The sequence below is a fragment of the Ambystoma mexicanum genome, chromosome 2p (genome assembly GCF_040938575.1).
Source record: "Ambystoma mexicanum isolate Mex_15411 chromosome 2p, UKY_AmexF1_1, whole genome shotgun sequence".
Classification (NCBI taxonomy): Eukaryota; Metazoa; Chordata; class Amphibia; order Caudata; family Ambystomatidae; genus Ambystoma; species Ambystoma mexicanum.
In genome coordinates, this window is record NC_090923.1 from 338,453,001 (window position 1) to 338,473,622 (window position 20,622).

Sequence of the window (20,622 nt, forward strand, 5' to 3'; positions counted from 1 at the left end):
GCGCGTTGCATTTCCTGGCAGCCATCACTGGGCAGCCTGAGCCGCCCCCTTGCATTTGGTGGAACCTTGGTAGGCTGAGTCTTACAAGCCTAGGGGTTTGGGCTTTTGTGAATTTCTCTGAGAGGTATGGAGGTGCAGAGTTGGAGAAACATTTGTGAGTGATGGATAATGTTTTGAAGAGGATTCTTTCACCGACTGGCAACCAGTGGGCATCACGTATGGCTTTTGAGATATGACCCCGTTTCGGGATGTGGAGTGCTGTGGTTCCAGCAAATAGTGCATTGGAGTAATCGAGATTGGACCAGATGAGAGCTCTGGCAATATTGAGGGAGTTTTTCAGGGATTGGAAGGGCCTGGGGGTGTGGATTAACAGAGTGGTATAAGCTGTGAAGGAGGCTATCGCATTTACCTGACGAGTCATGGAGAGCGTTGCATCGAGGTAGATGCCCAGGGTCTTCACTGCAGCAGATACTGGGATCTGTAGGCCATCAATGATGAAGGTTGTATAAGAGTGGTTCAGTTTCTTGATTACAGCTCGTGGCCCTACCATCAGAAGCTCTGTCTTCTGTCTGAGATCATTAGTAGCCATCCAAGCTTGGATGGTAGAGTAGATGGTATTTAGTGCGATGGAGTCTACAGAGTGGTTGCCGGAGATTAGTAGGCTAATTTGGGTGTTATCGGCACAATTGGTGTATGAGATGCTGATGGCGTCCAGGAGGCCAAAGAGGGGTTTAGTGAATGTATTGTAGATAGGAGATACAGGAGCCTTGGGGCACTCCACATAAGATGGGGGGAGGTGCGGCCCAAGCTGTTGGCGACTACTCTGCACGTCCTGTCACGAGAAAGGAAGCTAATCGCACAGTGGCCTCGAGAGGAGTGGGCTGTAGACATTAGATGATGGCATAGTATTTTATAGTCGACCAGATCGAATGCGGCCGAGCGGTCCGGGAGCTGGATGAGGGCTGCTTTTTCCCTGATCTACGAAGGTGTCGAGTTGATTAAGGTCTAGAAAGGCCGATTGCGTTCCATGGCCTGGTCGGAATCCTGATTGGAGTATACCTAGCACCTGGTTGTCTAGGAAGTGCTCAATATTGATGTAGGGTTCCCTGTAAAGGATTTTTAGGAAGGATATAGTTGTGATGGGGCAGTAGTTAGGTGTCAAGTGTCCAGCGTGGGTTTAATGAGAGGGAGAACCCGGGCTTCCTTCAAATCGGATGGGACTGTGCTGGCAGAGAAGGAGGCATTGATGAAACGGGTGAGGAAAGTGGGGGCAGAGGGTGGTAAAGGTCACGGTATGGTGGTCAGACCAAGGGCAGGGGGAATTGGCGCAGAAGACCACTTGGCAATTAGTGTTTATGGACATTTGTCCCGTTTGCTATCCAGTCCAGCATGCAACCTTTCATTTGAGCGGGGGCACTGACAGTGGGTGAAGCCTAGTTCAGTAAGAGAATTTGCCATGGAGGCTGCATTCTGGTCTGAAGGGTTATTAAGGCCCAAGTTGAAGTCCCATAAAATAACGGATCTGGAGGTGGGTTTTATGTTATGCCATAAGGAATGTATGATGTCTTCTTCAAAAGTGCCCAAGGGGGAGGCGGGTGATCTACAATGTGGAGGGACAGGGATTCAGTAGGTGAGTAAGGCAGTGTAAGGGAGAGTAGGTTACAGTTATTCATAATTGCGTTGTCAAGTTGCCTAAATGCTAAGGATTCTTTGTATATGAGTGCCACTCCTCTGCCGGTCACTTGCCTGTCATTCCTGAGTAAAGTATATCATGGAGGGATGGCTAGGGAACAGGCTGGAATGGAGGCAGCATGTAAACAAGTTTTTGTGCTAGCTAGGAAGTCAAGATTGAGATTTGTGATGAGGTCAGATATTAGACATATCGGACCAGGGCAGGGATAGATCTAGCACTAATTAGGGCCCCGCATAAGGGATATCTACATGTATTAGGGGGCGTGATGACTCCTTGGCTGCCCTGGGTGGCAGATGTAGCAGTGAAGGGGGGGGGGGAGTGGGCAGAGTGGGCGTGGGTGTAGTAGCAGTATTTAGGAGAGAGTGTTGTCTGTAGTCCTGATGTGTAGGAGGCAGAGAGGGGGAGGGCATTTGAAGCGCTTGGGCTAACCTATGGGCTGCTTCAGTCTGGGGTGGGGTGGGAGGGGAGACCAATCCCCTAACCTAGAGTTTCTCTTCTGTAAAGGTGGGAATGGGGGGGGCATGGGAGGGTTGACAGCGCAGTGTTCCGTTTCTCCTGATGATGGTGCGCGTGTGCAGGTGAGGTCTGAGGCTGCATCCTGCGTGTTGTTTTCGGTGAGCTTAATGGGGCCGGGGTGAGGGATAGGGGGTGTGTGGGTTGGCTGGCTGAGTAATGGGTCTTGTGCTTGGTGTGTTGGATGTGTAAGGGAACTTTGGGGGCTGCATGGTATGGCATTAGTTTGTTTAAAGACAGTGGGTATCTTGGCTATGGTTACAGAGTGGGGGGTGCCTTCAGTGGAGGGTGCCATAGTGGGATGGCCTGGCATCGTGTGAGTGGGGAGTGGGGCAAGGGTTTGCTTATTAAGGTAAGTAGATGGTGTAGTCGCTTGTTGAGACAAGGAGGAGCTGGGCTTATGCAAGGAATGAAGGTGAAGGAGCATGGAGCTCCCATCACGGACGGTAGTGTGCTTGATTCAACGGGTCTCAGGTGGGGGGGGGGTGTAGGGGGTTTCAGAGGCCTCTTGTCCAGGATAGGGGTGGTCAGGTATTCGCACCAGGGGCTCAGGATTTCAGAAGCAGGTTTAATGGTGGTCTTATTGGAAGGCAGGGGGACGTCAGCCCGGTGATGGTGCACCACCGGTATGGTCAGTAACAGAGGCGAGCAGGCAAGGGAGGCAGCAAGGTGGGAGACACCGTGCCTATGGCAGCGGGTGCTCTGGGTGGGTTAGAGCTAACGGAATAGCTGAGTCTGGGCTGCACGACTGTGTGGCAGGGCTGTGGCTGTTGGGAGGTGGGTCCTACAGTAAAGGCAGCAGGCATCCAGGGCTGGCAAAGGCTCAGATTAGTATTTGTGCACATGAATCGGGGAGGCTGAGAGCAATGCGATTGTGGCGCTAGTATAACAGGCAACAATGCAGGAGGGCAAAGGTGAGAGATGGGCTGTGGAATTGCAAATGTGGCATATCCAGGCTACCATAGCGAGGCATAACACTTGCAGACAAACAGTTGATGTTAGGGTCGAGTGGGTTAACACATGAAGTGGCAGTGGCCCGCTTACCTTCAATTTGTGTGGCTGGCACACTGCTGCATTCTCGGCCTGGTAGTCCAACAGAGTGTAAGGGCAGTAGGAGGTCGTGGCAGAGAGGTATGAAGGCCTTAGAAGCAGGCCTTGGGGGTAGGCATGACGCAACCAAACAGGTTGTCTGAAACTCGGAGGCTGGCTGCAGGTGGCTGCCATCTTAGCCTGCATCTCGACCCCAGAATGCCCAATGGTGGCAGAGGGAGGCTGGGAGAGGACCCATGAGGGGTGCCATGTGCTGCTTCCAGGAGTGGCAGAGAGATATGTTGACAGCTGCTAGGAAAGGTGCTACAAGCTGACCCTGTGCTTGGAGTAATCCTACCTTTTTTGTACCATTTAACAAAAGATAGCCAATACCAAGCACAACATTAAACGCACAGTAGCGTGATTGCCAAGTGCCATATAACTATTGCAGATTTATGGTCGAATATTTCCCAATTCTCCCTGGCTTGGCTCCAGTGAACGCAAAAGCCTCACAAAATACATTAGGAAAACAACTTACAGTAGCTGATAAAAATAATTTTAATTCTAAATCGGGACAATGATCATAAAATAATACAATTTTAAGGATACTCTAAGAATATACAGTAGAATTCAAACTTACATTTTGGAACTTTCAAAGTACAGTAACCTACTTTTTCTTTCTGAAATGGCCTTATTTGTAGTTATACAATGAACTATGCCATTTGTGTGCAAGCAATACCCAATGTGCACCAGGATTATATCCAAGTCTCTCAATTAATTATAAATGTGCTTAAATATATACATCACGAATTTGAATGCAAAGGGAAGCACTTAAAAGGTAATTGTGTTAGGAGAACCCAAAGCAAGAGGCGATGTACACAAAACTGTATACGTTCTAGAAGGGCGGCTAATACGACCGTTGGCAAAAATGGTCACGTCTCCGTTTTATTTTAGCACACATGCTCATAGAAAATTGCACAATAGCCAACAAATATATAATTAGGAAGTACTGTCCAGAATTTGCCCAGGACAAATGATTTTAAATGCTACCAATTACCTCTATGACATAATCACCAGGTGAAACATTCTGAAGAATGCAGTTTGTGACATCCGTGTTATGCTCCTGTGGAGAAAGAACAACTGTTATTACCCACAAACTAAGGGTAGAGTGCATCAAAGGAGCAGAAAAAATGATCTTAAAATAATCTTATACAGTGTGTTTCTAGGAGACCCTAGACATTTACATTCGGCTATTCCATAAAAAGGGATGCATGTAGAGGAGGTCACCCTGCGAAAAGAGTTCCCGGTCATTCTGGTTTTCTGGTTGTGCCACAGACAAGATCTAACGAATCTGTCTATCAAACTTCATACTTACAAGCTTTAAACACATTAGACCCGGAGTAAATAATGTGAACTCATAATGCAGCATACTTGGAGCAGTGCCTGCAACTTCATTAGACATAAGCAGACAGTTTAATCCACTGGACCTAAATAGACCGTTATTGATATTTTATTTGTATAGCGCTCATACACAAGTGTTTCAGAGAGCGACGACGAGGCAAGGGAGGGGAACAAAAACAATAATCTTCCTAGGCCCAGTGACATTGAGCACACGCAAGTGCAGGGGAGAAGAAAGGAGGAAAAGTGCTGAGCAAAGGAATAAAAACAAAAACGGTGGTAGTGCAGCCAGCAAGCGGCAAGCGCTAGGTTTAAGCCACAGACAGGAGGTGTCTGATAAGTGCAGAAAAGGGCGGGGGCTGTAGGGTTACAGATACAGACTCACGTGCAAGGGTTGCCAGGAAGCTGTGCGAATGCATGGCAGGGTGAGCAAGTACATGGGCCCGAAACCAGTTCTCATGTTTTTGAGTGGCAGGGAGGCTATTCCAGAGAGAGGCCCCAGCAGAAGATCGAGATCTACCCCCATGTGCGTTTCTTTGAGAAACAACTGACCCTGAGGGAGTTGGAGGTGGAGGAGCAAAGAGCTCGAGAGGGGAGTGTCGGGGTGATTATCCCGGGGCCGGCAGAGCCGTCCACGGACCCCCGGGCTGGAGGCCCCAACTCCTCCCGTATTTCCCAAAAGGAGTATGAGACACACACACAAGGAGCAAGGTGGTTCTGTTTATTATAACAACGGCAGGGATGGGTCTCGGATCGTACACGTCCATCCAGACTCACTCTTAATGGGGCTCGCAGGCCCTTTTTACAGCAGTATGACGCGATATCTGCGTCACCTGGGAAAGTTAGCAAAAAACCTATTGCTACTCCGGATTGGCTCCCCGAGTGGTAGGGTTAGTATAGGGTACATATGGAGAAGGAGGTTAGCGGTTAAGGATGAGTCAGGTGGTATACCTGGGCTGTCCCTGCTATTAGATACTTGAAAATTGCGACAAGGGGACCTCTAGTGATTGGCTAATACTACTGATGTCAGTGATGAGTCCCCCTGTGTTCTGATTGGTCCTCCCGCGAGCCCCCAAGCCTGGGACCATCGTCGTTCCCAGCTCGCGGTTTACCTGTCATTAGCAACAATGTGCAACTGTGTGTTTGTGCAGGCAACGTACAGGTCTGCTCATAGGTTTGTGAGCGAGTCGTTCCCATCGCCGTAGGTGTCCATCTTGCCGCTTCGTTGTTGCAACCTGTGTCCCAGACGTGGGACCCATGCAACTTTGTCTCGTGGGTCTGGCACCTTGTCAGATCGGCTTGGTCACGTGTGGACAGACCGTAGCTGGAGCAGAATTCTGCACATTAGATATGTATTTCGTTTCTGTGGGCTTGGCCATGTTTACAGGTGTAACCTTGGCGCTGGGCTGGTAGCATGCGAGTTGCAACATCGTGGCCTTGGCTGTGAGCTCTCGCTGGCACTCGTTCTGCATGATCAGCACTTGTATTCTTGCTCTGAGAGGATTTTCATGGCGAGGCTCTTGCTTGTTGCCTACTCTGGCCTAGTTCATGGGTAGCGGAACATAATCCATTGTATGGAGATCGTGGGTTGACAGGGCGTCACAAGCAGTGTTAGGTATACATGATGGTGTCGTCACAGGGCGAGTGATGGGAGAAGCGTCAGCAAGCGTATACACAAGGTCTTCAGGCGTCTTGCGTTTCTGAATTACTATTAAAAAGGCCTATGTGAAAAATAACAACGATGCACGTCAGTGGGTGTGTCAGTCACCTACGTCATAGCACTGAATATGTTCTTCGTGTAGGTTGGTGTGTGAGTGACCAGTGTGCATGGTGGAAAATGTGTTCTTGGCAGTTGGCTAGGTCGTTATGGCATCTCTAATGATGTGGATACTTGTGGCTATTGTCTTAGTCGAGCTCATCCATGCCGCAGGTGTCGGCTTGAGTCGGACAGGCTGGTGGGCATACCCTTATGTTCCTGAACCAGGATATTTTGTCATCTGGTAGATAGAAAAACTCGTCCCGTGGGGGGTGCCTGGGCCGTGATCCTCTAGGCCATGGTCTTGATGAGATTGGGGGGGAGGGGCTTGTTTTCCCATTCTCCCACTTCAGGAGGTATTTACGGAGGGAGAGTTGAAGCTATGTTGGACCCAAGCCCCAGAAAGCTTTGAGGAAATGCAAAAGGTCTTTAATTTAATCCTTGCAGCCACTACGAGCCAATGAAGAGATTTCAGGGCTGGAGATACACAATCCCGGGGCTTAGGCCAAGGACAAGACTCGCAGTCCTGTTCTGGATGAGTTGCCAAGGGCAGAGAGTAGAAGCAGGTAGATTTAGAAAGCAGCTGTTGCAAGAATCCAACCTAGAGCTAACCAGGGCTCAACCAGGGCTCAAGAGACAGTGAGCTTCTGGGGGAAGGAGAGGAAAGGCAGAATACCTCTGAGGAGGTGCCGTTGGAAGTTTGACTTTTTTGAGACAGATGTGGGCAGAAAAGGAAAACGTGGAGTCGAAGATGACCCACAGGGTTCTTAGCCTTGCAAGTGGGGGTAGGAGGTGGGCCAGAAAGTGACAGGAAAGGAGTGTGAGGGTGTGCCGATGAGGAGGATCTCCGTTTTGCTGGCATTCAGGTAGAGATTGTTGGTGGCACACCACTCCTGAATAGCAGACAGGCAATCAGAGATGAGAGAAGAGGTGGCCAAGGAAAGCCTGAAAATAAGTTGAGTGTCCCCCGCAAAGCACTGAAAATTGGAGCAGAAAACGGCACGATGGGCGCGAGTTACCAGGTATTGGTTGAAAAGCCAGGGTGAGAGGTTAGACCCCTGGGGAATACCGCAGGTAGAGAGGGAGATTGAGGAAAGGAAGGACCCAAGTTGAACCTGGGAGGGTCGATCAGAGGAAAGAAGTCAGCCAGAACAGAGCCTGGTCAGTGATAGCCAGGTTGTCACAGAGACGGTTGAGAGATCAATCATCCCTGTTAGACAGGATTGTATGTAGTGCCCCTGTGGGAGAATACACCAGCCGTGTCCTCTTGGCAATAGGTAACCCAACCTTTGGTATAGGCATGTACTACACAAGTTGGTAGAGTGACTGAGCAGCCAGGCTTATCTCAAGAGGGTTCAATGTGTAGGGTTGCTACCTAATAGAGGTTCACAGTGACACATTTTCAAATAACACATACTCGAGGTTTGATTACAACAATTATTCATTTAACAGTCAGTTTTAAAATCAGCCTTCTTCAGACGGGAGCAATATGCAACACTTAAATACACTTCAAAATATACTCCTTCAGTTCAATAAAGTACATACCCTTTTGGGATGGCACACATATATTCCTACACCCCGAGGGGACTTCAATAGTTAGGACACAACGGACATTAATGTATCACTTTTCACACTTATGGGTGTACAGAGCGGATGGAGGTATAGAGCAGATGAGTGTAGAGAGCAGACGAATAGATGGAACAGGATTACTGCGCATTAGCGAATTACTTTAGAAGGCTGATGAGTGCATATTAATGTTGAATGCGTGGGGAGTGGATGTGCGCGGGGAGCGGATGTGCGCGGGGAGCTGGTGAGTTCGGGGAGCGGGCAAGTGCGGAGAGCACGTGATTGCGTAGGGTGGATGAATGCGTAGAGCAGATGAAGGTATGGTGCATATGAGGGGATAAAGCGGACAAATGCCTAGAGCAGAGGAGTTACATAGACGGGGTGAGTCCGCAGAACAGATAAGCATGTAGAACGGATGAGTGCGGAATGCATGCAGAGCTGATGAGTCCGTAGAACGGATGAGTGCGGGGAACTGATGGATGAGCGGAGCGGGATGCATGAGCTGAGCAGAAGAACGTATTGAGTGGAGGGCCGCATAGATCAGACTAGTATGTAGGGCCGACAAGTATATAGAGCAGACAAGTGCATATGAAAAAGGGGTGCGTAGAGGGGCCGAGTGCGTAGAGCTGATGAGTGAGCAAAACAGGTGAATACATAGTGTGTGTGAGTGCATAAAGAGGACGAGTGCCTGGAGCGAACGAGTGCCTAGAGCGAACGAGTGCCCAGAGTGGAACTGACCTGTTACTAGAGAGGACGAGTTGCGCAGAGATACTGAATGCGTAGAGTGGATAGAACGAGTGAAAAGGAGCGCGTGGGGCAGACAAGAGTCCATGTGTGGAGCAGACAAGACCGCATGCGTGGGGCAGACTAGAAAGTGCTGGGTGTACTGGAGCACACAGGGCGGACTGGAGCACGCAGGGCGGACTGGAGCGCATGAGTGCGTCGAGCGAACCAGAGTGTGTGGAGCAGATTGGGATGCATGGAGTGGATAGGAGTGCATGGAAAGGACTTGAGCGCATAGAACTGCGTGACGTATATAGTATGGTTTGGAATGCAGAGAACGTTTTGAAAGAGCATATAACATATCACACCACCACGCTTCCTCTCCCCTCTACACCACCACTCAACGAGAACACAGAGATACTATGGCACCATTCGGTATAACTTCTCATACTAACATGCGCCGCATACTCCACAGCACTAAGTAAAACACTGCTTGTTACACACCCCCCAGCCAGGCGTTCTCCTCAGGCATAACGCAGCCACACTCTGACTGGATAAATCCTGCCAGAACGAACACATACTCCTGATCTCTCAACCACCACACCTACCGCTAAGAAGCAGCTATTACACGAATACCGCACCAGCTGCACACATAGCTGGTGCTCACACGCACCTTTTACTCTCTCTACTGATCTGAACTTCGGTTCCCACGGCGTTCAGCCTACCAGCACCTTCAGACCATACCAATGGTATATAAGGCACTATATAAATGCAAAATAACATAACATAACTTAAATGGTAATACTGAAATTGTGGCACGTTAGAATCTCCAATACATGTAGGTTAAACCTTTCTCAGCTATAAAAGTAAGGTATGTATGACTTTTTGAGGAACAGTTAAACACAAAGTCAGAGGGTAAGGGAGCCAGGACAGCCAATGTCAATTGAGCAAAGTCTAGGGGAGCAGAGGCACTTTTTGAAGATTAGCACACAAGTCTTGCACAATGTTAAAGAGTTTTGTTGTAAAAGAAATCACTGTTGGGCCACAAGCTGGGAGGCATGTGAAGGGCAAAACTGCAAGCAACTCTGCAAAGGGCAGCAAATGCAAGTCTCCATTGAGAGCAAGCAACACACAAGAGTTCACCTTAGTTCACAGTACCTCGAGTCTGAAAAGGTTCCAGCTGGCTTCAGTTCCTGTTGTAGTCCTGCAGATCCTGTTCCTGGGCCTCAGTTGTGTGGACAAGAGGGAGGACGTCTGGGGACTCTACTGCACTACGGTTTGAAGGTCGGCAGCAGCAATGGGCAAAATTCAGATCAGCGGTTTCAGCTACTCGCAAATAGCACCACCCACCACGGTTCTTGGACACCTTGTGGACTTTCCTTGCTTCTGGGGTCCAGCACTCTGGAGGTGGCTCAGGCTTGGTCAGCCCTGCTTCGATGGAGACTGGAGGATCTTCCTGGAGCTCGGGTCCGGCTTAAAGACGATGCACTCGATTCTGGTGTGCCTGTCCCCTGGCACTCGGTTCCTGCAGCAGCAAAGAAGTACAGCCAGCAGAGAGAGGGGCTCCAGTCAAGCTCGTATTGGGGCTGATTGGTCCTACCAACCCAAGGGGAGAAGTCATCCTTACAGGGCTTCTCTGGTCGATTAGAAATTCAGAGCTTCAGCAATGCAGCAGGGCTTCACTGGATGTGTTACAGCAAGCTTCTTCGGTTTCTTCGGCCAGTGGTTGACACTCTTCCTTGCAAAAGATCTCACCTTTTAGGCAAGACTGTATGCAGTACCCTTTGGGTACACTACAACCACCCTGACCTCCTGGCAATAGGGACCTAACCTTTGGTACAAGTCGGAACTAAACTACAAATGTTGGTACTGGACTGCCCCAGGGCAGGACAAAGACTGATATGTTTGGGATATTTCTTCTCTGCTGAAGATAGTGAGGTAAGTCTGGGTACATCTCATGTAACCAGGACTAATGTCTGGCAGAGGGACTCCCAGGACCCCCGTTGTTAATTTGCATATTTAAGTAACTTTGGGTCTCACCCTACGTTACTAGGGGAATCCAGACGTGGACCCCTTGCTTACTTTTCTTAGAGAGGCACAGCTACACCCTATTGATGAAGTCCAACCAGACCGAAACACGCGTCTGGGGTTGCTGTTGGTACTCTTGTTCAGAGGAGAATTGCCTAGCATTTCGGTGCTGGACTGCCCCAGAGCAGGACAAAGACTGATACGTTTGGGATATTTCTTCTCTGTGAAAGATAGTGAACTAAAGAGTCTGGGTAAGTCTCTTGTAACCGGGACTAATGTCCGGCAGAGGGACTCCCAGGACCCCCCTTGTTAATTTTTAGTGTGCCTGAGCAGCCAGGCTCATTTCAAGAGGGGTCAATATGAGCAGTAATGTTGTGACACAGAGTTTCACAGTAGCAGTTATTCAAATAAACACTTACACTTAAGGTTTCTTGATAAAACAATTAATTTATTTCAGAGTCAGTTCTACAAGCCTTTTTCAGAAGGGAGCAACATACAGATAACACTTATAATACACTTCAAAACACACTGTTTCTCTAAATCAGATTATACCCGTTGGCGATGGCACACACAGACACTTCCTTAAATAGCTAGGACACTGGACATTGATTTATCACTGGTACATTTAGAGCAATACTGAGTTAAGTGTAAAAGATGGAATAGAGGAATAAAACAAAGATTAACAAATAATTGATAAACAGGTAAGTACTTTTAAGAACCTTCCAAAGCATAGTAAATTAACCCTTTCCTGGGTTAAAGGCCAGAGCATTAAGTCGGAGGTAAAGAGGAGTCTATCAGCGAGCCAGGACAGCCAATGTTAATTGCACAATGCCAAGGGGAGCCGATTATCTTCTTTGCAGGTAGGTAAAAAGTCTTGCACAATGTTTTTAGAAATGTATGTAGAAAAAAGAACACTTGAAGAGCCACAAGCTGGGAGGCTTGTGAGGGCAAAGCTTTAGCAACTCTGCAAGGTAACCAAGACAGGTCTCAACTGAGAGCAAGTAAGACTACACAACAAGAGTTAAGTTCTTAGACTTACAGTACCTCTGGTTTGAAGAAATGGTTCCAGCTGGCTTCTGTTCCTGTGCAGCTCTGCAGATCCTGTTCCTGAGCCTCAGTCATGGGAACAAGAGGGACGACGTCTGGGGACTCCTGCTCTACAATGGGAAGGTCAGCGGCAGCAATGGCCAAACTTCGATTCAGCGGTTCTTCTGTGTTTCAGCTCCTCGTGTCTGACAGCAAATAGCAATACCACGGTTCTCGGATACCACTTCAGACTTTCCTCACATCTGGGGTCCAGCACTCTGTTGAGGTGGCTCAGGGTTGGTCAGTCCTGCTTCAGCGAAGTCCGGAGGATCTGCCTGGCACTCAGGTCTGCCTTAAAAGTAACGCAAACAATCAGGTGTTCCCCTCCCTGGCACTTCGGTTCCGGCAGCAGCCGTAGTGGAAATACAGCCAGCTCAGAGAGGATGTCCAGACGGGCTTACTATGGAGTGGATTGGTCCCACCAACTCAAAGGGAGAAGTCGTCCTTGCAGGGCTTCTCTAGTTGAGGCGAATTTGGAGCTTCAGCACAGCAGCAGGGCTTCACCAGGCAAACCAACAGTCCAGGAGTTGCAGCAAGCGTCTGTTCCAAGTTCTTCTTCGAATTCCTTTGTCCAGTGGTCGACTCTGCCTTCCAAGCAAGAAAGCCTCGCCTTTTATGCAGGTTTCACCCATTCATTCCAGCCTAGCTGTCAATCACACAGCAGGGTGGCTGTCCTTCCCGGACAGCCAGCCAGCCAGTCACCTTTGGGTGCATTCCTGTAACCATAGTGATTAAGCAGAGGGAGTTTCTGGCACCTACCTCACTTCCTGCCTCTGCCAAACATACTAGAGCCAGAGGCGCGCTTCAGTCGTGAATCCCGCCAAAGACAAAATGAACAACGGGACCAAACTTGGTTTGGCGTGCAGAGTAATTCTCACACAGGACCTTTCGGTCAAGAAATGGCGAAAATAGAAGACCGGGCCATTTTGACAAAATGGGCACCCATGGGTGCCTTACTGTGGCTGCAAATGCAGCCCGCGGTAAAAACACACAATGGTAAGAAAAAGTAGACCACTGCCACCAGCCATTAACAGTAGAAAGGTTAACAAAAATGTTACATGAGAAACTAGACAAAGGGGATACTAAGTAACCCCTCCAGCACCCTACAAATGCAAGTAAAGTCAATTTCACTTCACTGCTCTTGGAAACAGTAGTTTAACCAAGAGAAGGTATTTAAACCAAATGATTATGCCTATGGAGTTTGGCAGACTCCAAAACCAAAAAAACACAGGGTTCAAATCAAATAAAAATACATAAGCGAGTGGGAAAATCTCACTCTCTCCAGGATAAAAATGTAAAGTCCTAAAGTCTAGCAAAAGATCTGGGGGTCTCTAAGGTAGAAGGGAATTAGCACATATGTGGGAATTAACCCTAACAAGTAGCCATCACTTTATTTCAGGTCCTTGCGGAATACAGCCACTATATTATTTTCAGGTTAACTTAGCACGTAGCATTTGCACCGAATTTAGGTGACCACACCATTGTCATTATGAAATCTAAGCTAATTGAAGACTAACATGGATACGGATTTTAAGCGAAATGAAGAACGTTAGCCAAGCGTTGAATCTGGAACAACGTGGAGTACAGCCAATTGTGGAATCTTGACAAATGTTGATGGAACCTTGAACTGAAACTAGGAGCATGTAGAATTTAACCTCTAAAGTAAGTTCAGCCATCACATGCATCCCGGGTCACTGTTTAGAATGTAGAAAATAAATAGATCTAATCTCTCAATCTAGATGCATAGGGAAACTAGGTGAAGGCATGGCCGCATAAGAATGCGGGTACTGTTCACAACAAAAATCCGATAGGTAGCTGCACACAATCTCTATCCCGCACTCACATATCCATCTAGACACCTTATCACCAATCACATGCCAGCACGACATGGGTGACTTATCATATTAGCCAATACACACATACTCGCACCTGCTTGGAGTGCTTCCCATATCTAGACTCCAGTCACCCCCCAAACCCAGCCCCCTCCCCCAAGGGGGTTCAATTTACAGCACGTTGTGACCATACTGTTGAAAGGCACTATACAAATGATACATTACATATGCAAATTCATTGTCTTCACAAATACGGAATGTGTCTCCCTGTGATGTCACTTAGTGATGTCTATACATATGCAAATAACCGTAAACAAAAGTGTAACAACCTATTTCAGCAGTTATTTGCATAGTTCATATCGGTTTCCCATTGTCCAACCCATTCATGCCTTTCACATGTGTTCCTTGTAAGCCTTAATTCTGCCTTAGTTGGTTAGAAGAAAACCTTTGAGGTAGCATACTTTTGTCATCTTGCAGCGTTCCTATGGAACAAAATCCCTCACAAACTAAAACGATAATGGGTTTAATGTAGTTAGTAACCACATCATGCATTATGTCCTCCACATGTTTAGCAGAATCTTCCTACAGGCCTCAATCTGTTCCCTCTACAGCCTTTCTGTTCATCACCATTCACTGGTAGTTACATTTTCTGCAGACCAAGAGGAAGTAGGTTATTTTGCATTCATGTTACAAGACTACAGGGAATGAAGAGGGGCGTGCATTTACTGCCCTTCGCACTGGACCATTATTAGTTTCAGTAAATTAAACATAGCTTTAGGAAAGTCGGCTGTGTTACTTCTGTTGAATTTGACTTGTGGCACGTAATCTGTTCATTTCATTGGTTTAGTTGTGGGAGGGTGGAATGGGCCATGGGAGGGGACCCCCAAGTCTATCTATGCCCCAGGCCCCAACAACTGTTAAGATGGCCCCGTCCATCACTTTCCATACTTTTAGCCAGGGGCCTGCTAGAATGGGGGGAAAAGTACATCCAATGAGTCGTCACATTTGGGAATTATGTTCCGACTTAAAAAGGTTGCCACATTCCTGAGTGAACCAGGTCCAAGATGGACTGAACAAACTGACAGCTAAACCAGACCAGCGCTTAAACAAAAGGTTACTGGTGATAAACTTCATTTGGAAAGCACGTGTGCGTGACTTACGGGTCTGCAGGTTTTCTGCTTGAAGGGGCCTTCGTGCTTCAGCTTGTAGTGAAGGTAATACACCTTAAACCCAAAGCTGTAAGGCGCATGCTCAAAGGACACCTGCATGTTGAATCCTTGCTGGCTGACATTCAGGCTTTTAGGTTTCCAAACTGCAAAAAAGAAAACGTTGTGTTTGTTTTCAGAGTTCATAGAGCACAGTATGCGCAGCGGGTCTGCAAGAGCACACGTATACTCACATGGCCTGCAGGTTAGGTTATCAGGCTGCAACAGCATCTCACATGCTGGAAAGACAAACATGCATCGTAAATCACCGATTTAGGATGAGCTTTAAAACCACGATGCCTCATTAAAAGAATAGCACCACAAATTGCAATCACGGCGAGGATATACATTTTTGGATTCTTTTTGTAATATTCACACAAGTCACAGCTAGGCTTTTGACAAAGCCGTGTATTTCCACTTTATAACAATTGCAATCTAATTATGTAAACAGGAGGTTCAGCAAAGACGGTGGCAATTGAGTGGTACTATAGTTTCAGCGGAACGATAGGGTAACATGGCACAGATGTTAACAAAATACCAACTATGGCGGGGCAAGGCCTGGCTGCAGTTTTAAAAAAAAACATTTAAATTAAAGCAAGAAAAAAAGTGAAAGTACATTTTTGTTCTTACGTACAATTGAATTTACACCAAGGTTACAATTTGTATTGCCAGTTTGAAGGACAGAATATATATATATTATGAACTATTTCACGTGCAGTGGGAAGTTATATATTTAATTAATGTCCCCTCATTAATAGAGGTCAATTCTTTACTTTCTAAAGAGGTTTACCAGTGCTGAAAATGGTCAACAAAATGTAATATTATACACCTGAATGCAAGCACATAGGAAGATGGATTATTGACAAGGAAGAGGAAGAAAAGAAAATTCATATCAGGGGACAATACACATGGAGCGAGGTATGTGGAAGAGAGAGCGAGTAGGAAAGACACACTAAGGGCATGCAGGTGGGGCACGGGGCACAACATGAATGCAAACAAGAGAAATGGTACAAAGGGAATGAAGAAGCAGGAATAAGGCTTTTGACCAAGTTGGAGAACCTGGCAAGGGCATGGAGTGGATACAGAACGCCAAAGGAACTGGGGGGGGTGTGGTGGGGTCGGGGGGTATGGGGGGGGGACTCCAAAAATGTGCAGAGGTGAGGGATGTCGGGGTTGGACACCAAGAGTGCGTTGGTTGGGAAAAGGATTAAAAAAAGCCTCCAGGCGGAGGATGGGTGTGCCTACAAATGCATAGGTGGGGAGAAGGATAGCTCAGCGGCAGCGTGCGCGTCTTGGAAGCAAGACGACACGAAGCAACAACAGGTTCGATCCCCGGGTCCGCGCTTAAAAACCTCTGGGTGTTTAAGCGCGTTATAAATACGCAACTAAGACAAAAAAAAAAACGCAATTACGCAACTAAGAAAAACAAACAATTCCTGTAACAGCGCCTCGATGCCTGCGGGCTGTGTGAGCGCTTTATAAATGATAAATAAATAAAAATAAAAAAAAAAGCTCCAAGAGCAGGCAGGAGGGGCTTGCGCATGGGCATCAACCGCGAAAAAGGATGACCCTACACAAAAGGGGATGTATGTTAGAGTTGGGAATACTTACAGATAGAGAAACATGTAAAAAGGAGTAGGCTACATAGAGACAAAGCAGTGACCAAGCAAGAGTTCACACAGGAAGACGTGAAATGATCAACACAGGCGTGCAGAAAAAGACTTAGGGCCTCATTACGAGTCTGGGGATAACTGCGCCGGACATTCCGGCAGGTTACCGCCGGACTCTTATTACCATTCCGCCTCCGTGATTGCCAGAATCACCGGGGCATTACAACCACGGTGACCCGGTAATTCCGGAGGCAGAATTCTGTTAATCCCCATTCCCATGGAGTCCAATAGGGCTCCATGGGAATGGGGAAGTGGAAACACTGGCACCATGCTGTAATGGTTCCGGTGTTTCCATGTCTGCCTGCAGGCGGGTGGTGTTAAACCTACGAGGTCAGATCTGGTGAGAATGACACCTCCCGCCTGCAGGACTCTTAATCAGCCGGTCCGGAAAGAACGGTGGTGGCGGATTTACCACCACCGTTCTTTCCGGAGCGGCTGACTTGTAATGAGGCCCTTGGTCTTTTAAAGGGAGCATTAATGGGCCTCATTACATGTTTGGTGGTAAAACCAGAATGACCGCCTACTGTGAATACTGTTATCGCCACTTGGTCCTGATGGTTTAAAACAGGATTACGAGCGGCAGAAGGGTGGTGTAAAGACCCATTACTAGAATCCATAGGATTCCATGGGCATGTTGCTGCATTCTGCCAATTGACCCTTTTTGGAAGCAAAGTGGAAGATTTACTTTCAGCTTTTTGTTGGAGGTGTATCCTCCACTTTTACTGTGAACTCGGAAATGTGGTGGTGCAGAAAAAGAGGCAGGAATTACTGCCACTCTGCCCACACTGGCGGACTTTTAATGAGGTCCAATAGGGCTTAAAAGGCTAGCGGTAACGCGCCAAAAAGGTGCGATAGAACAAGAAATTTGAAAAAAGGCAACAGAAGCCAGACCCATAGAGAAGGTGAAAAGAAAGGTCACTTCCTGACAAGCTTCCAAATAAGCTACTTGAAGGAAAGGGAGAGGCCCAAAAAGGGAGGCAGAAAGGAGACCGTGCAAAGGGGTGCACAAAGCGGTCACGAAAACGGGGCTAGTAATGCTGAATGTTTTATGAGAGAATGCCCAATAAGCGGTCACGAGAGAACATGCAAAATGGGAAGGGGAGTAAAGTAAAGAAGTGGCAAGAGAACGAGAACAACGAAAGTTAGGAATGTGTAAAAAGATGTGAACAGAGGAGACAGGGAAAAAGACAACACGGGCAGGGGGACATGGGGAAATGGAGAACGTGGGGCAATAGAGAAAGTGTACTGGTGACAGGAAGTTAGAAGACGCAGTGAAAACATTAGAAAAGGGGAGATGAGGACAAGTGGAAGGAGGCTAGGATTGGGATAAAATAGAGGGGATTAATCTAGTCTACAGGAAAAGGAAAAATACTGAGAAATAGCACTGGGAGAAATGAGGAAATGGATATCATGTACTAAGGAAGGAGAGAAACACAGGGCGGTATTAGGAAGAACATGAATAGAAGGAAACAAATGATGAAAGCACATGTAGACCAGGGATGGGCAAATGCGAGATATTTAGCCAGGAGACTATTTAGAAAATGGCAGGAGTTCACAGGAGCAAATCTACCAGGAGAGATTGGTGGCGTTAAAGCAAATTAGCATTGCGGAGAAATAAGCAGGGGAAAGTTTAATCACCTGCAACAGCAAAGCGTACAGTAAGTTGCCCAGTCTAACAAAACGAATGTTCAAAAGACCTCTGCATTCAATGGTGCATGGAAAGCTGCCCTCAAGGGGCCGAGATTCCACATCTCACGACACTGGATTTCAGTGCAGCCCCATAATAGGGCCTAGGTTTACACTTTGTGAAAGCAGGAATATAAAAAGGAGAACTTACTGCGACTTCTGAAGAAAAAGGGGTGGTAGTTGCTTTCATTTTTTACAGAAGGAAAAGGAATCACCTTCACAAAATAATCGGTTTCGAATTTCAGATTTAAGAAAGGCTGCGACTCCATCACCTGAACAAAGACATAACCAAGTTCAACATTCAAAGGCACAGAACAGAACATTCTAATGGATGCAGTTGGAGTTCTATTTTTATTTGTAATACGAGAAAAGAGCAAATCTTGCATTTCATCACAATAAACATAGAATTGGATACTTCACCATTCTGGGTTGCTTAAAAACACTGTCAATACCCTGCTATTCTCTTCAGTTAAGAAGCCCACTTTCTACCCGAGGAGGAAGGCCCCATGTACTTTATTCTAGCTTTTCTGGATTTCAGGCTTTATTTTTCCTCCCAGCCAGCCTAATCCAAAGCCTGACATGAGTGGCTCTGTTTTTGTGCTCTGCCTTAAGAGTCCTTATGACTCCTAAGGCAGAGGTAGCCCATAGTGCACTATGGAGGTACCCACTCATGCGACGAGGCTGGCGATATCGTTTTCGTCAAATATACGATGGACGAGGTCATGGTTTACCTGTGGGCTACTCCTTGTCCCTCCGTTTAAAGACATGGCCATCGTTGGCCACTGAAAGCTTGCATACCCCCATACTGTAGACCGCCTGAAACTAGCTCTGACTGGCATATACACATGCCCGTCAGATAGTGTGGATTAACTTCCTGACTGCATGGGTGCTTGGAGGGATGGTCTCACTTGCTTACACCCCCCACTCGGTTTGAATGAAACACTGATCTGGCACAGTGGTCACTCATAAAAGCAGACTCTCCCATATCCACGCACATTGTCTACTAATGGAATACTGCACCTCCACTCAAGGAAGGACTTGATGCATATGGAGGGCCGAAGCTCTCCAACGGCATTTCACATCACTGCATCAGACGTCAAAGCTCTGCCTTTCCAGGGCCACCAGAAGAAAGACTGCATCGCTCCTTCCGCCGGATCCTGGTGCAGAAGACAACAGGATCATAGCTTCTACTCAAAGGCATCATCCCTGAAGCTCCCATCCATGCCCGCTTGTCAGACCCAGAAGTGGGAGACCTTTTCATTACCGTGAACCAGGGGACTATATTTTTTTTGTTCTAATTTAAAGGAAATGTATTTACCATATACAATACAATTTCATCTAAATGACCTTTACATTACAGATTCATCACTAAGAAAAAATAAAACAATCATTTCATAAACCCGTAGAAAACAATGGAGTATGACAAAAATCGTTAAAACCTTTAAAAAAAATTAAATCTCATTAACCAAGTCTATACATTTCACAAAGTTTAGGACTGTGTAAATCAAAGAGTTCGAATGACCATATAGACCCACAATGCCTCCATCTACGCAAGCAGACAAAAAAAAAAAGTCTCAAACACAACTTTCTCTTAAAATTCAATTCTGGGCAATCAACCAAAAGGTGTCTTAAAGATTCAACTGTGTTCACATTTTTACAAGATCTGCAAATCAAGTCACTACTTAAAATATTTCTAACTAAAACCTCTGTTTAATAAAATATGAAAGTGAACTCTCAAAAATGGCTCTCTACCCTTTCTATTAGGGGATAGTTGCATGTATCCAGGCAGCACAGCCTCCTTTATGATCCCAGGCTAAACGACAATGATTTCTAACTGCATTTATTTCAACGGTATTCCTTGAAGCCTCCATAAATAATACCTTTTTAATACTCACATTATCGCTTAGATCATTAAAAGTAAAACCTATATCCTTTAAAATCTTTCTGCAGGACATAACATAGAAAGACATGGTACTATCTGTCCCATGTCTACATATAATGCATTTTGTATAGGACAACAAAACTTGTGCATAAAATATAGGACTCTCCATTGTGCTCTACAAAAAAATGATTACAAATCCATTTCACAACGAATGAATGCAACCAGAGCAAAATCTGGTAAGCTGAGAACTCTCCGCCATATCAGTGCCTCGAACAGTCCAAACTTTTCCAACATACACAGAGCCATTATTTCACAACTGTATAACAATTTGGGAATAAACTCTCCCCTCATAGTACTTCAGTGGGGAGAATTACTTACCTGTAACTAATGTTCTCTAGCACAGGTCTGGCATGGAGTCACATGCTCATTAATATTCAGCGTCGTCAGACTGGGAATCCTTGGTAAAAGAAAAAAGTTTCACTTTCACTTTAAAACTGTATTTCTCCTCTAAACCAATCACTGTCTTCTGGCTCATACTGCCACCATCAAATGACA

General features: G+C 46.7%; 1 protein-coding gene across 2 annotated transcripts in view; it reads right to left on the minus strand.

Annotated features, from left to right (window-relative positions):
* IL17RD (interleukin 17 receptor D) overlaps nt 1–20,622 on the minus strand; it is a 347,672-nt gene that overhangs the window by 80,762 nt on the left and 246,288 nt on the right. For both annotated transcript variants that reach the window (XM_069643672.1, XM_069643673.1), the window contains exons 5-8: nt 18,337–18,457; nt 15,024–15,068; nt 14,785–14,936; nt 4,293–4,358 (exon numbers count right to left, since the gene is read on the minus strand). In XM_069643672.1, coding sequence (XP_069499773.1) covers nt 4,293–4,358; nt 14,785–14,936; nt 15,024–15,068; nt 18,337–18,457 — 384 coding nt within the window. The remainder of the gene's footprint in view (nt 1–4,292; nt 4,359–14,784; nt 14,937–15,023; nt 15,069–18,336; nt 18,458–20,622) is intronic.